Genomic DNA, 14,074 nt, shown 5'->3' on the forward strand with positions numbered 1-14,074 from the left:
GGCCGGCGTTGACAGGCGGCCTCGTGGGGAGAGGGCGCGGGGTGCACCTCGCTTCAGCTGCGCAGCCGCCCTCCTTGCCAGGTTGGCTCTTGTGCATCATGCGGCGCCCACTTCCCAAACCCCCACACACATGTCCCGCGCTGCAGTGTTGAATCATCTTCACCCCGCCCCTCTGCCACCCCCACCCTCCACCCGTCCCCCGGGCAGCTGCGCGCCGAGTACGTCTCTGTCGTGAGCCGCGTGCTGGCGGCGCACTTCAAGACGTACCTCCTGGCGATGGAGAAGATGGCGGCACCCGTGGCCGGCCAGGGGGACGTGCTGGGCGTGCTGCCCGAGGGCGCGGGCGGCGGCGGCGCGATGGGGCAGTTTGGCGGCAGCGTGATGAGCGCGATGAGCGGCGCGATGGGGTTGTTTGGGAAGGCGCAGGGCAGGGCCACATCGGTGAGCAGCCAGGGGTCAGGGGCAAGGGTGCACACATGCACCGGTGGTTGCTCTTGGCCTGATGCCGTTGGCGGCACCCTTAGCACAATCAAAGGGGTGGCGGCGTGCGCGGCACGGACCTGTGGCTGGCGCTGCCTTGCCGTAGGACGTGTATTTGGCATGCACGTGTCCTCAGCTGCCCGCGTATGCTGCCCTGACCCCACGGCCCCCAGGAGCACACGTTTGAGCTGGGGGAGCGCGCGGCGGTGCTGAGCCAGGTGGAGCAGCCGGCCATCATACCCCACGTGGCCGAGGTGGAGGGCAAGAAGTTCCCCTACGAGGTGCGTGCGTGCCAGTGCGCGTGTGTGCGCGTGCATGTGTGTGTGAGAGTGTGTGTGTGTGTGTGTTGCTTGCGCGTGCGCATGCGCGTGCGTGTGTGTGTGTGTGAGTGTGTTGGGGAATTGTGGGTATGGGTGTGGGTGCATACGCGGGTGTGGGTGGTTGAGTGTGTTTGTATTGGGCCTGGGTTTATGAAAGTTGCATGTCAGGCAAGAACAGGAGTTTCCCTTGAGGTGTGGCCACCTCTATGCGGCCGACATGTGAATGGTTCAGACCGATCGCACGGCGCCACACTGCTCACCCCCAACCCCCCCACCCTTGACAACCCCTGCGCCAGGTCATCTTCCGCAACGTCCACAAGCTGCTGGCCGACACCGCCTCCAGCGAGTTCCTCTTCTGCCTCGACTTTTGGGAGGACGAGCCGCTGTTCAGGGAGCTGCTGGCCCCCATCGTGGCCGTGGTGGAGGGCGACCTCGCGTCGCAGCTGCAGGCAAGCCCCACCCCCCGCGCAGCTGGGCAGGGTTTGGTCACGGGGCAGAGCTTCAGAGCACGCACTAGGGGGATGCCTCCCACAAGCGACGCTTGTACCCCGAGGCGTGTCGCGTCACTCTATCCTATTTTGATCAAGAGGCGCAGCAGCATACATTTAACTTCGCTCGACGCGACGCCTCTTTGTACGCCACGTCAGCAAATCCCCCCGCCCTGATCCTTTGCGAAACCCCTGCAGGAGCAGTGGGACGCGGTGGGCGTGCTGCTCATGATCCGCATCAACGCGGAGCACCGGCGTCTGATGAGCAAGCGGCGCGTGCCCTGCCTGGATGACTACCTCGACCGCGTCAACCTGCTGCTGTGGCCGCGCTTCAAGGTGAGCGGGGGAAGGGGGGGCTCACGCACACGGCACGCCGATGCGCTCCGCAAGTCACGCGGCCGCCGCAGCTTCGCTTGTCCGCTCATGCGTTCAGCCTCGATGTGCGGATCGCCGGCCTGCTTCTCCTCCCCTTGGCTTCCAGCCTGAGCCGGTCACTCAACCCTCTCTCAACCGCACCCAACCGCTCCCAATTGCCCCCAACCGCCCCCAACCGCACCCAACCGCCCCCAACCGCCACCGCCCCCCCCAGGTGCTGTGGGACCTGCAGTACGCCAGCATCCGTGCGGGGGCGGAGCGCCAGCTGTTCACGGGGGAGGCCGCGCCGCACGCGACCGTCAGGCGCTACGCCGCGCTCACCGCGAGCGTGCTGCGGCTGATGGCGCACCACGACGAGGAGGACGGTGCGCTGCCATCAACACCCCCCTCTCCTTTCCTGCATCCCCCCCCCCAAAAAAGCGCTGCCATTGCCGCTGTCACATGTTGCGTTAGCCTTGTCTGTGGCCCCTCCAGCGTGCGGCTGCCTGCTTCGAGGGCTGCGCCAGCTTGGCGGCCCCCGCTTCGCGTGCCCTCACAGGTGTCCGCAGGCGCGCAGCTCTGCCCTCCGTTGTCATTTAAACCTCTGGCTGTGCAAGGTCCCCGACCCTGACCCCCCTGTCTCTCCAATGCCTGAACCCCTGGATCCCCCCTCCCCTCACACACACACAGGCGTCTTCAAGGCATCGGCCTTCCAGGAGATGCTGGACCGCATGTGGGCGGCGGTGTTCGACCTGCTGCTGCGCATGTCCAACATGTTCAAGGACAGGCGCCAGGGCATCATATTCCTGATACTCAACTACCACCACATCGGCGCCGCCTGGAGCACCGCCGACGGCGGCGGCGCGCGGGGCGGCGGCGGCGAGGGCGGGCCGTCGTCGCCGGGGGGTGGGGGCGGAGGCGGCGGGGGCCTGGGGCTGTACGGGGCGGCGGCTCTCAAGGAGTGCGAGGTGCGGCGCGGGGCGCTGAGGCGAAGCGCTGTGCTGGGATCGGGAGTGGTTGCTTGCCGCAATTCAATTGAGGGGGGTTGTGTGCGCGCGTGTATGTTTATGTGTGTGTGTGTGTGTGTGTGTGTGTGTGTGTGTGTGTGTGTGTGTGTGTGCGCGCGCGCGTGTGTGCGTGCGTGCACATGTCAGTATGCAGTGCTGCCCTGGCTTCTACCTCGCATCGTATCATGTTCACGTTGCTGCACTCCCTTGGACCCAGCTTCCCCTACACATGGGCCTGCCTTCCTGCCTTCCCCAACCCACCTATACACCCGCTGCCTCCCACCACCGAGACCAACATCAACACCAACACCAACACCGCGCTACCCCCAGGACCAGCTGTCCAATTGTGTGGGCCTGTACGTGGAGGACCAGCTGGGGCAGCACTTCAAGGACCTGGTCGACTTTGTGAAGAAGGCGGAGCAGCAGCAGAAGCGCACCGCGGCGCCAGAGGGGCAGCCCATCCCCGGGTACGGCCCAAAGGAGTCGGCGCCGGTGCTGCGCGACTTTGCGCTGCGGTGGAAGGCCGCCATCGGCGGCATGCACCAGGAGGTAGGCGGGGCGGCCTGCTCCCAGATGCGGGCCAAGCTGGCTTGCCTCATGCGGCGTGTTTCTGCGTTGGCGTCAGAGCAGGTGTGCGCTGTGCAGCGGCTCTCCTTACAGCATGGTTGCGTTCGATACACGCCCCGACTTTCCACATGTTGAGAGCGCACCGCCGCTTGCCAGTGAAGCGGACCCCCTCCCCCCCTCGTGCCCCCACCCTTTGACCTCCCTCAGGTCGGGCGGCAGCTGTCTGACGAGGCGGTAGCGCGGGACGTGCTGCAGGCTTCCATGACGCAGCTGCTGCTGTACTACACACGCATGCTCGAGCTGCTCAAGCGGCAGGGGCCCGAGGGGACCGCGCTGGCGCGCGAGGCGGTCAACATCCCGGCCATCATGTATGAAATCAAGGGGTTCCGAAAGGTGTAACAACTGCCACTCAAATTCAGCGGCCCTTGGCTAGCATGAGACTGCCGGGTCAGTCGGGGTTGCAAGGCAAGCAGCAAGCATCCACGAGGGTCGGTTGCAGCGGCAGTTGGGCTTGCTTACATATCAGCTGAACCAGATATGGCTGGTAGTGGCACCATGCAGCGCCACGGCACACCTCTCATACAACGGCGCCTTCATGCAGTGCTTACTGGCAGTGTGTGGAACAACACTGTTGCTTGCGCGTGGCTTTGCTCCCCAGCACAGCCCACTGCAGTCAAACGTGGCGACTGCCGTCAATTCCCAAGGTCGGCAAGGTTGTCCAGAAGCTGGCTGTCTTGTGAACCGTCACCACATATATGCCTTGTAGCGAGTGAGGCATGCATATGGTTGTGCACGAACTCTTACCCATTCGCAAGATCCGAGACAGTCCGTCAAGGTCATCTTCGGTCGACACGGGAGTGCAGACCTGGAGGCCCGGATTAAGCGAAACACGCGCTTAGGAACTCCTCATGAAGACCAACGCGTTGTTCCTGGCGCTGGCCCTAGCGGCGACGGCATGCGTTTCGCGGCGCACCGCTGCGGTGGTCATCGGAGTGCCTACCAGCAGTGAAACGATGTTGTAAGTGGCTGGCATCAATTCAGGTTGCACAGCTTGCGTTGTCTACTGTGCCGTGCGTAATGACTCAGTTACATGCCCCTTTGCGCTGTATCCGGATGTTCTGCCCCAATCCTCAACCCCTCCCACCCAACGCAGGGCGCACCCGCTGCGCAAGCTACACGAGGCCGTTCAGACCACATTCCCAGGCGCCTCATCAGCTGCCGCCCCCTGCAATTCGGCACCAGAGACGGGCCTGTGCCGGGGCGCCATCCCCCGCTGGTTCTGGAGCGAGGCCAGTGGCCGATGCCAGCAGTTCACCTTCGGCGGCTGCGGGGGCAACGCCAACAACTTCGAAACTGAGGCCGCGTGTGAGGCAGCCTGTGCTCCGGGGCCGCCATTGCAGGTGCAGGTGTTACCGTCAGCACCGGCCAGCACGGAAAAGGCAGCACCACTGTCCAACGGGGCAGATGGCGGGTGGAGCGGAGCACAGGGCCTGCTCACGTGCTCTATCGCGGCTGCGGTGCTGCTGCTGCAAGCTTGAAGCAAATTGCTGCAAGCAATTGAAGCAACTTGAAATTCAACTTACAGCGGCATTGCAATACAGCTTTAACATAGTCTCATGCACAGCGTGATGGTTGCTTTATGTGTTTTTGAGTGATGGTTTGTTTGCAGTTGCACTGGAGATGCCCACATAAGGACACGAGTAAACTCCATGTGAGACATGACAGGTGTCCAATAGGCAATACAAGTGCCCATACTCCCGTTGCGCAGCTCGTGCATCGCGATGTTGCGCATGTGTCGAGGTTGGCTGCAGCCCAGGCCACGAAGGAAACATGAGCAGTGGGTGTGCTGCTAGGTCCCGCCGCCGAGAAGCAGTCAAACAGCGTACTGTACTTGATAGATGCGTAAAGCATTGAAAGATTGATCACGTAGTATGCTGCAAGAGTCATCAAGCACGCAGCAGCACACAACAGCACAAGCACGCACCATAGTCAAGTGTCATAGCAGGACCTGCATGAGCATGGCGGGCCCGATATAGCAGTGTCAGAGACGCACCTCTCATTGTCACATTGTCGCATATAGTGCGAGGCTTTGAACAGAGATCGACGGGCGGCGACCGATTGATCGCAGCGCTGTGGACGGTTGTTAGGCTTTTTACGAGCACAGCCATGCCATATACGAGCAACCGCGCAGCCTAAGGGAGCTGGTGTGGCGAAGCGCGGCGGCGGCAGCAACACCGCTGCCAACATCAGCAGCAGCCGCCGGTCCATGCTGCACGTGCGGCAACATTTGCACCGTCCCGGCGCTCGATGCTCCAATGCTGCCAGCACCTCCAAACCAAGGTGTGTATGTCAGTAGTGACTTGCATGTCCCTAGTGGACACGTCCAAGGTGTGTGGAACCTGATGTACGGCTCTAGGCCTCAGGTTGCCAATCCGCTGCTATTGCAGGGCGCCAGTCCCCGCAAGCATGTGCGGGCAGCAGCCGTGCAGCAGCCGCAGTTGTGGGGCCAGTGGCAGGCCAAGCAGCGCATACTGCAGCTGCGACGGCAACTCGCAGCTGCGGCCACTGCAGATGGGGCTGGCAGTATTGGCGCTAGCGGCTCAGTCGACCCGCTCTCTTCAGTCACTTCCGGAGTTGCAGGCAGCCGCAGCAGCGGCGCTGGTGCGCGTGTCGAGTCAGGAGTTGCATGCAACGGCTTCAGCGCTGCCGGGCTGCGGGGCGGCTTGGGAGGAGCGGTTGGTCGCGGCACTGCCTACGAAGGCTGGACGCAGGCCGGCGCGGCTTGGCCGGCGCGCACCGGTCTACAGCAGCAGCGGCAGTGCCAGCAGCCATCTTTTTGGGAGCAGCAGCCGCATCATGCCTGGCAGCAGCAGCAGCAACAAGATTGGAGGCATCAGGACGGTGCACAGGACGAGCAGAAAAACCAACAGCAGCGGCCGGGCGCATCTGCATACATGCCGCACCTGCAGCAGCCGGGGCGCTTGGAGCAAAGCGGCACGAGCATTTGCGGCAGCGGCCATCTCCCACAAGCGAGCGCGAGACGGCGGGCGGAGCAGCGGCGACACCACCATGAGCAGTCTTTGCGGTGGCAAGCGCAGCAGCAGCCACCGCAGCATTCGCACGATCAGCAGCGCCGTCGCGCGGAGCGGGAACAGCAGCCATCAGAGCAGGAGGGCCTGGGGTCGACACCGGGGCAGCAGCAGACTGGTGAGAGTGCACTAGAGGCGGAGATATGGACCTGCCGTGATCTGGGGGAGCTGCTGCTGCTGCTGGAGGCCCGTGCAGACGAGGTATGCACCGATGACGGCGACCGCAGCAGCTGCGACGCTGGCAGGAGCGGCGCTGACGCTCCTGAAAACAGACGCGAGGGCAACAGCAGCACGGGCACGCCTGCCCCGCTGCTTGCGGCGCTCGGCGCCATAGCGTCGCTTGCGCGGCATCGCGCGCAAGGGCTGCTCTCCTCGGAGCGCGCCGCTCTGCGGCAGCTGCTGCTCCGGCGCCTCCTGCCCGCGCTGCGAGGGCGCGAGCGCGAGGGTGGCGCCGCCGCCGCAGCGCGCGCCCTTTCTGCATGCGCGTGCGGCGGCATCTCGGCGGCAGAGCTGCCGCGGCAGCAGCTAGCAGCCCTCATGGCAGCGGCGGGGGACCCCTACCAGCTCACGCCGCGCGCCGTCGGCGCGCTGCTGCCCGCCCTAGCGGCCACCGGCCACGACCCGGGCCCGCTCTGGCTCGCGGCGGCCTCGGCGGCGCTGCACTTCCGCCGCGAGGCGGCGCACCGCCGCGACGTCGTGGCGGCGCTGTCGGCGCTCGCGGCGCTGCGCCACGCGCCGGCGCCGGCCGTCGTCTCGGACCTGCTGGCACGCCTGCAGGGCAGCCGCGAGAACGTGTCGCGCCTGCGGGGCGCCGAGCTCGTTGAGCTGCTCGCAGCGCTGAAGCGCATGCGGTACCGGCCGTCGAGGACGTTCCTGCGTCTGCTCATGGAGGCAGCCGTCGAGAAGCTGCCCCGCATGACCGCCGCGCAGCTGGCGGCGCTGCTGCGCGGCTTGTCGTGGGCGGGTGCGCGGCCGGGCGCGGCGTGGGGGCGGGAGTTTGTGCGACGCAGCTGGGCGGTGCTCCCGGGCGCGGGGCCGGGCGCGCTGGCGGACCTGCTGCACTTTGCGCTGCTGCTGCGGCTGCAGCCGCATCCGCGGTGGGCGCACGACTGCCTGGCGCTGCTGCGGGACGCGCAGCGCACCGCGCTGTCGCAGCGGCGGGTTGCAATGCGCACACGTACGGCGGCGGATGAGGCGGCCCACACAGCAGCAGCGGGACCGGACAGTTTGCAGCAGCAGCAGCAGCAGCAGCAGCAGCAGCAGCTGGCGCAGCAGCCGACGCCGCCGGAGGACTCGCATCAGCAGCATTGGCGTTGGCCCGACGATTGCGACGGCAGCGGCAGCCGCGACGTACCTGGCGCGCCGCCCCTGCTGACGCCGCACCAGATCGCGCTGTCCGCCCACGCGCTGGCGCTGCTGCCCCAGGGCGGCCATGTGGCGGCCAGCCACCGGCAGTTCCTGTGCGCTTGCATCGGCGCTCTGCAACCGCGGGCGGCGCAGCTGCCGCTGCGGGAGCTGTCATACCTTCTGTACGCGGTGGGGCGGCTGCGCATGGAGGTGCCGCAGGGTTGGCTCCAGGAGGCGCTCGAGCAGGTGCATTTGCTCACTGCTCGGGGGCCTGTGGCAGGTGAACCGCGCATGCCGCAGCTGCAGCATCGCCATCAGCAGCAAGAGCGGCAGCAGCAGCAGCAGGAGCAGCAGCATCAGCAGGTGGTGATGGGAAAGCAGCAGCAGGCGCCGCCGCCCAGACAGCAGCGAGGGCGCTCACGCCTGGCGCAAGCGGCGGACGAAGACGCGCCGGCAGCGGAGGAGCTCGCGGCTGCGTTTTCCCTCATGGCCCACTTTTCGGCCGCCGCGGAGCCCCAGTGGGTGCACGGTGCGCTGGAGGCCACAGCCGCGGTCCGGCACCAGCTCAGCGATGAGGCCCTGGTGCATACGCTGGTCGGCTGCGCTGCGCTGGAGCTCAGCACCAACCCGCCCCCTGACAGGGCCCGAGCGGCCGCTGCTGACCCCAGCGGCAGCGCCAGCGGCGGCGCAGGCGCGGCGGCGGCGCTGCTCCGGCTCATGTCCGCACGGCTTGCGTCGCAGGCAGCCGCGCGCGACATGGTGCGGCTGTCCAAGGTGGCGCGGCTGCTGCAGGCGCACTGGCAGCGCGGGTTCCCTGCCTGGTACCACGACCTGCAGGAGCAGGCGCGCCAGGCGCTGGCGAGCTGCGCCTCTGATGCAGCCAGCCAGCCGGCGCGGCGGTTCGTCGGCCGCGCGCCTGACACGCGTGGCTTGTGACCCGTGTGGCTGCGAGCTGCTTGCCCCTGCAGGCATGTATCGTGGTGCTTTGGTGTTGTTTCGCGTTGGTCATCTTTCTTGTAATCTTTCCCTTTCGCCTCAAGGTCACGGGTTGCAGTTGTGCGACCCCTCGGTTGCCGCAATTCGTCAAACGGGGAAGCAGGTGACACAGTTACAGACACTCTGGTGCCCTCAAGCTCCCAGCAGCATGCGACCAAGGCCAGCGTTGCACACAGACTGAGTGCACCGTTCGTTGGCCACAAGCCCCACTACGCCTGCCAGCAAGAGGCAGGAGACCAGCAGGGGGCTCCAAAGTCGGGCAGCCATCGTTGACGCTCGCAGCAGCACCACGGCTCTGCTCAGAAGCTGCGCCCCGTCTTGAGCACGCCGCCTGTGAGGCGGTCGACGAAGCCGAGGTCCTCCAGCTGCCGCACCACGCCCGGGGGGGTGGTGTAGTCGGTGCCGCCATCGCCGCGAATGATGCCGTCGATGAGCCCGGCCTGGGGAGAGAGGGGGCGAACGGTACAGGACGTGTAGCAGGTGCATTCGTTGCGAGGAGGAGGGAACGCAGGAGGACATTGAGAGTAGCAGACAGGCAGCAGCTGTCATCACATGTGAACACCGGCAGGGCCATAGAACTTGCGGCGGGGCTCAGCCGACGGACCTTGAGGCAATGTCAGCGCTCGCAGCTTGCCCTCCCCTGCCCCTTGCTGCCTGCGGCCCCGGCGCCCCTGCTCGGGCTGAGGCGCCCCTGTGCGCCTGCCCACCGACAAGCAATGCAAACGCCCAGACCTGCTGTGCCTCCTCTGGTGTCATGAAGGTGTCCCTGTTGGTGGCGCGCTCAATCTCGTCGGCAGTCATGCCCGTAAATTTGATGTAGTAGCGGGCGATGAGCTGTGAGGGGCACATGGGGGCGGGCATTGGCAGAGGTGGCGGCCGCGGATGAGGTGGCAGTGGTTCAGCGTGGTGTGTGGGTGCTCGGCCCCACCCGCAAGGAACACATGTGGGACTAACAGCACTCCTCTTAGCGTGGCACAAGCCATACAACAAAACTGCACTGGGGCCCCGGCGCTGCGTGCATCCCCCAGGGCTAACAGGGCCCCCTCCCTTACCTGGTAGATGGCGTTGAGCTCCGCCACAGTCGCTGCGATCTGGTAAATGTCACCCTGGGAGCCGCCTGGCAGCATGGAAGGATGCGGCAGCCGAGTTCAAGAGGACCTCTAAGAATGTGCGGCTTGTGGGCATTGAGGCCCGAGGCTTGTGGGTCAATCGCCGAGCGGCAGCTCAGTGCGTGCACAGCGGAGCGGCTGTGCCGATCGGACGAGCACAACAGTGTTGCCGATCCAGCCCCCTGCCTTACCCATGGGCTGGGTCATCATGATGCGCGTGTTTTTCATGCTGTACCGCCGGCATTTGGTGCCCGCAGCCTGCAAAGAGGGCAGTACAACCCAGCAGCCAGTGAAACGGTAAAGATGACCGCACAGGCTTTTGCAGTTACGTACAACACACAATTTCACGCATCCACAGGTGCAGCGCCGCGGCGCAAGCCGCCAATACAGTGAATGCGCACGTCAAAGTAGCAAAGGCACACGCACCACAAGCAGGCTGGCGTAGCTGTAGCAGGCGCCGAGGGTGACCGTCTTGATGGGCGGCTTGATGGACTGCATGGTGTCGACGACGCCGATGATGGAGTAGGGCTGGCCGCCAGGGGAGTTGATGTACACGCGGATCTCCTCCTCCTCGTCGAGCGCCTCGAGGGCTAGCAGGCTGCCCACAATCTGGGTCGCAAGCTGTACGTGCAAGTGTGGGGGTCCAAAAGGGAGGGCCGGGCGGGGGGGTGCATGAGCTTGAGTGCAAACGGTGAGAGTACTTCGTATTGTTGGTGCTGCTGCTGCTGCTGCTGCTGCTGCTGCTGCTGCTGCTGCTGCTGCTGCTGCTGCTGCTGCTGCTGCTGCTGCTGCAGACACTGATGGTGTTGATGTGGTATGTGGGAACAGACATTGGCAGTATGATTGCCGCTGGTGGCGCCGATGCTGTGGCTGCGAGGGTGGTGCTGCCGCTGCTTCACAGCAATTGTGCTGGATCATATCGCAGCTTTTCGGGTGTGCAACGTTTTGCAGCAGCATCGATTGCGTTGGTCATTCGCCGTGCCAGCCCCAACCAGCCAAACATTTGCAAGCGACATCAAAAATTGCGGCCGCATTATGCAGCTAAAAGCCTGCCGCATGCTGCGCCTTGCCGCGCCGTGCGCCACACGCAACTGCCGCACCTTGTCATTGACGTATCCTGATAGGAAGATGATGCGCTGCCGCAGGAGGTAATTGTACAGGTCCATGAACGACTGCATGGTGCAGGGTCGTTGGGCAGTGGTGTTGTAGACGGGTGCGACACACGGAGTGCCGACACATGCAGCGGCAGTGAGGGGTGCGCATGAGGACTGTCAACATCCTTCCTTTGATTTTCACTGCCTGCACGTATTTTCAAGCAGAAATCAAGCTGGAAACAATTTGCTCCTGGGCCTCCTGGCTTTCTCCGGGGGCGCCAACAGAACGCTGGCTGCTGCGGCATTGGCAAGGGGCTACGCACCTGGTCCTCGCCGCTGCCGATGGCGATGTCCGGCGCGATGACTGGCGAGCGCCGCTGAGCATTCAAAGGCTCCAGTCGCCTCCTGCATGGGCAGTGCCAGAACCAATTGGCTCCTTCTCCCGCAGCTGCTGACTAAGGCCTAGATCACCAAGTGCGTGTCCTGCCGGACTTACCTGCTGCTGCTACGGTCGCCTGGTAGAGCCAGAGCAACCTGCTTGTGCTGCATTTGATGCTGCTGCCGCCCTGCATGCGGCAGGAACGCGCTGCATTGGCACGAGGCCCGACGCTTGCTGCCTGGCTGCTGCCCGGCGCTCCGCAGAGCACCGCTCCTGAAGCTGGTCTGCATGGACTTTCCAAGGCAGACTGAACTCTTCTTGCAGTGGGGTGTTTTGCGACGTGGGCAGATCTGCGAGACCGCAGCAATGTCAGCGCGATGGGCAATTATTGCGTCCACAATGAGGCGAATTTACGCGTGCACCCGAGTCAAGTGACTGGTGAGGACAGCTGGTAGGAGCATGGATACTGCAGCTGCACCACGTGCAGCTACTGGCCTGGACCAGCCCTACGGAGCGGTGTGGTGCAGCAGCAATGCCAATGGCAAGCAATGCCGCTCAACATGCATGCAAGCTGGAATGTGAGGACTGCAGGGTTGCTGTGGCATTTGCCATCAGGATTGGCACACGTTACTGCGCTGTCTCAAGGGGGCGTGCGCTGTCAAGGGGGGCTCAAGCCGCCCCACATGCTAGCCGGCCGACACAGGTGAGACTCGAAAGGCCACAAGCAGGGACCAAAGTGTTACAGGCGCCCTCCTCACTCAGGCCACCTCTGCACTACTGGCTGACCCCCTATTGGCGCCCAAAGCCACACCCACTGCCAACCAGGACCATGCCAGGCGCTGGTGGGGGGCAGCGCGCCAATGTGCAGTCCAGATTATCAACATGAAACATGTCGAGCACAAGTGAAGGGTGGGCCAGGCAGTGGGCACAGATGCGACTCCAATGCGAGAGGCGGACAGGCTCAACCCTTGGCACGCTTGACTCTGCTGCGTGGCAGGCGACTCAACAGGGCCGCGCCACCACCCCAGTGCTGTGGGCACGAAATGCCGCGCACGAGCAATCTCCAGTCTGGCCAACGCCACGTTCATGACAGCGCCCGTAAAACCTGAGGGCCGAGTCAGCCAGGAGTATGCGCCAGTTTAGCCGTCCGCCATTTGCTCGTCCCTCACGCCTGCCCCACCCTCAGCCGACGGGCCCTCTGCAGTGGGCAAGGGTGTCGCGGTGCCGCTCGCGGGGCCAGGCTGCTCCTCATCAACAGGAGGGGGCCTGCCCTCGTCGGCGCCCGCGACAGGCACTGCGCCGTCCGTCTCCATGGCCTGCGGCTCCGCCGAGTGGTGCTGCTGCTGCGGCTCCGCATCCTGCTCCTGCTGCTCCTGCGCCTGGTGCTGCAGCTCCAGCTCCCCGTGGTGCAGCTGCGGCGCATGTTCCTGCTTCACTTCCTCATGCTGCTGCTGCTGCTGCTGCTGCTGCTGCTGGTGGTGGTGGTGGTGTTGCTGCTGCTGCTGCTGCCCCTCAGCCTCTGGCTCATCCTTGGTCACGGCAGGTGCATCGCTCCTTGCCGCGTCGTCCGCTGCGGCGGGCGCAGCCTCTGCGGCCACGGGTGCCTCGACGCCTGCTGCAGCCGCCTTCTCCTCGCTGGCGGGGGCCGCGATCTCTGTGGTCGGCGCCGCAGCGCCCCCCTCCTCACGCTTGACCTGCGGCGCTGGGTCCGCAGCCGCCTCCAGAGGCGCCGCAGCAGCCGCAGGGTCTGAGGGCCTGGCCGCGTCCGCGGCGCCTGCGCTGGCGGCCTCTGCAGCCGGTGGCGGCAGGTCAGAGGGCGTCGCATCCGCCTTGGCGGAGGCATCCGCCGGGGTTGTGAGAGCTGTTTCGAGTCCAACGTGACCATTAGAGCCTGAGGGAGGACATGCGTGGCGGAGAGACATTGATGGGCCGGACGCAGTATGGTATTTTTGAAAATGGCTGGTGTTGTCTCAACCAGTCACATATGCACGACAGACATACAACCTCCCAAACAGGAGCGCTTGAAACCACACACCTGGTGGGTGCTGCTTGTCCGCGACTTGCTGCTGCTGTGAAGGGCGAGGTGCCGAGGGCTCCTCTGGGTGGTGCTGCTGCTGCTGCTGCTGCTGTTGCTCTTGCTGCTGCTGCCCGGCCGCCACGGCCGCCGCAGGAGGCTCAGGGGCTGCCAGCTGAGGTACTGAGGGGAGCGCCGCTGCGACCACAGCCGCCGCTGGTGGCGGCGTTCCCCCCGTCGGCGTGCTGCCCCGCGCCGCTGCACTGCCGATGCCCTGTATGGGCGTCCCCACGCCACTGGCCGGCACCGCGCCTCCAAGCCCCTGCGCCCCGCCACCCAACGAGCCGCCCTGGTTTGGTGCGCCCTTGGTTGCCGGGCCCTGATTGGGCGCGCCGCCCTTGGCCGCTGCGCCGCCCTTGTGCGGCGGCCGCTTGTCGGGCGCCTTGGAGGCAGCGCCCTTGGAGGCGCCGCCCTTCTTGGGCGGGGCAGCGGGCGGCGCAAGCACTGCGTCCACGTACTCCTTCAACTGCCACAGCACCGCGTCTGGCAGTGTATCAATGTCAACTTCCAGCTCGCCGTCCGCATCAGTGGGCGGGTTCTGGGGTTGGCGTGGGGTGGAGGGATCATCGCGGTTGCTTTTGGCAGCGTGTGGCAAATACCTGGGTGCTGGGGTGGATGGGGCCACATGTTGCTGGCCTGATCCAGTCTGGCCTGGTCTGGCCTGGCTGGTTGGGCTGCGTGCTATTTGACTTTCCAGCTGAGAACGCGGCCTGTTCCCAAAACTTCATCCCTGCACCCGCCCGTGTGTGCGCGCGCGCGCGCACCCCCCC

The 14,074-nt window shown here is 65.2% G+C and overlaps 4 protein-coding genes across 4 annotated transcripts in view; 2 read left to right on the forward strand and 2 right to left on the reverse strand.

Moving 5' to 3' along the window:
* Positions 1–276: 276 nt before the first annotated feature.
* On the forward strand, positions 277–3,615 carry MNEG_1149 (Vacuolar protein sorting-associated like protein 52; the record flags this gene model as incomplete). Its single annotated transcript, XM_014050358.1, has 8 exons — positions 277–441; positions 654–761; positions 1,097–1,285; positions 1,487–1,624; positions 1,878–2,028; positions 2,333–2,610; positions 2,980–3,198; positions 3,424–3,615. The coding sequence occupies 8 exons, from the start codon at positions 277–279 to the stop codon at positions 3,613–3,615; spliced, it is 1,440 nt and encodes a 479-aa protein (XP_013905812.1).
* A 3,227-nt stretch (positions 3,616–6,842) lies between these two features.
* On the forward strand, positions 6,843–8,588 carry MNEG_1150 (hypothetical protein; the record flags this gene model as incomplete). The annotated part of the gene is made up of 1 exon (XM_014050359.1): positions 6,843–8,588. One exon carries the CDS (start codon positions 6,843–6,845, stop codon positions 8,586–8,588), a length of 1,746 nt encoding a protein of 581 aa, XP_013905813.1.
* A 359-nt stretch (positions 8,589–8,947) lies between these two features.
* Positions 8,948–11,520, reverse strand: MNEG_1151 (ATP-dependent Clp protease proteolytic subunit; the record flags this gene model as incomplete). The annotated part of the gene is made up of 9 exons (XM_014050360.1): positions 8,948–9,088; positions 9,381–9,482; positions 9,701–9,765; positions 9,949–10,015; positions 10,184–10,378; positions 10,459–10,554; positions 10,858–10,929; positions 11,175–11,256; positions 11,348–11,520. The coding sequence occupies 9 exons, from the start codon at positions 11,518–11,520 to the stop codon at positions 8,948–8,950; spliced, it is 993 nt and encodes a 330-aa protein (XP_013905814.1).
* An 849-nt stretch (positions 11,521–12,369) lies between these two features.
* MNEG_1152 (hypothetical protein) overlaps positions 12,370–14,074 on the reverse strand; it is a gene marked incomplete at both ends in the record, with an annotated part of 3,708 nt that continues 2,003 nt past the window's right edge. The window contains 2 exons of the mRNA XM_014050361.1: positions 12,370–13,121; positions 13,266–13,842. Of these exons, the coding sequence (XP_013905815.1) occupies positions 12,370–13,121; positions 13,266–13,842 (1,329 nt within the window). The remainder of the gene's footprint in view (positions 13,122–13,265; positions 13,843–14,074) is intronic.

The sequence above is a fragment of the Monoraphidium neglectum genome (assembly GCF_000611645.1).
Source record: "Monoraphidium neglectum strain SAG 48.87 unplaced genomic scaffold scaffold00110, whole genome shotgun sequence".
Taxonomy (NCBI): domain Eukaryota; kingdom Viridiplantae; phylum Chlorophyta; class Chlorophyceae; order Sphaeropleales; family Selenastraceae; genus Monoraphidium; species Monoraphidium neglectum.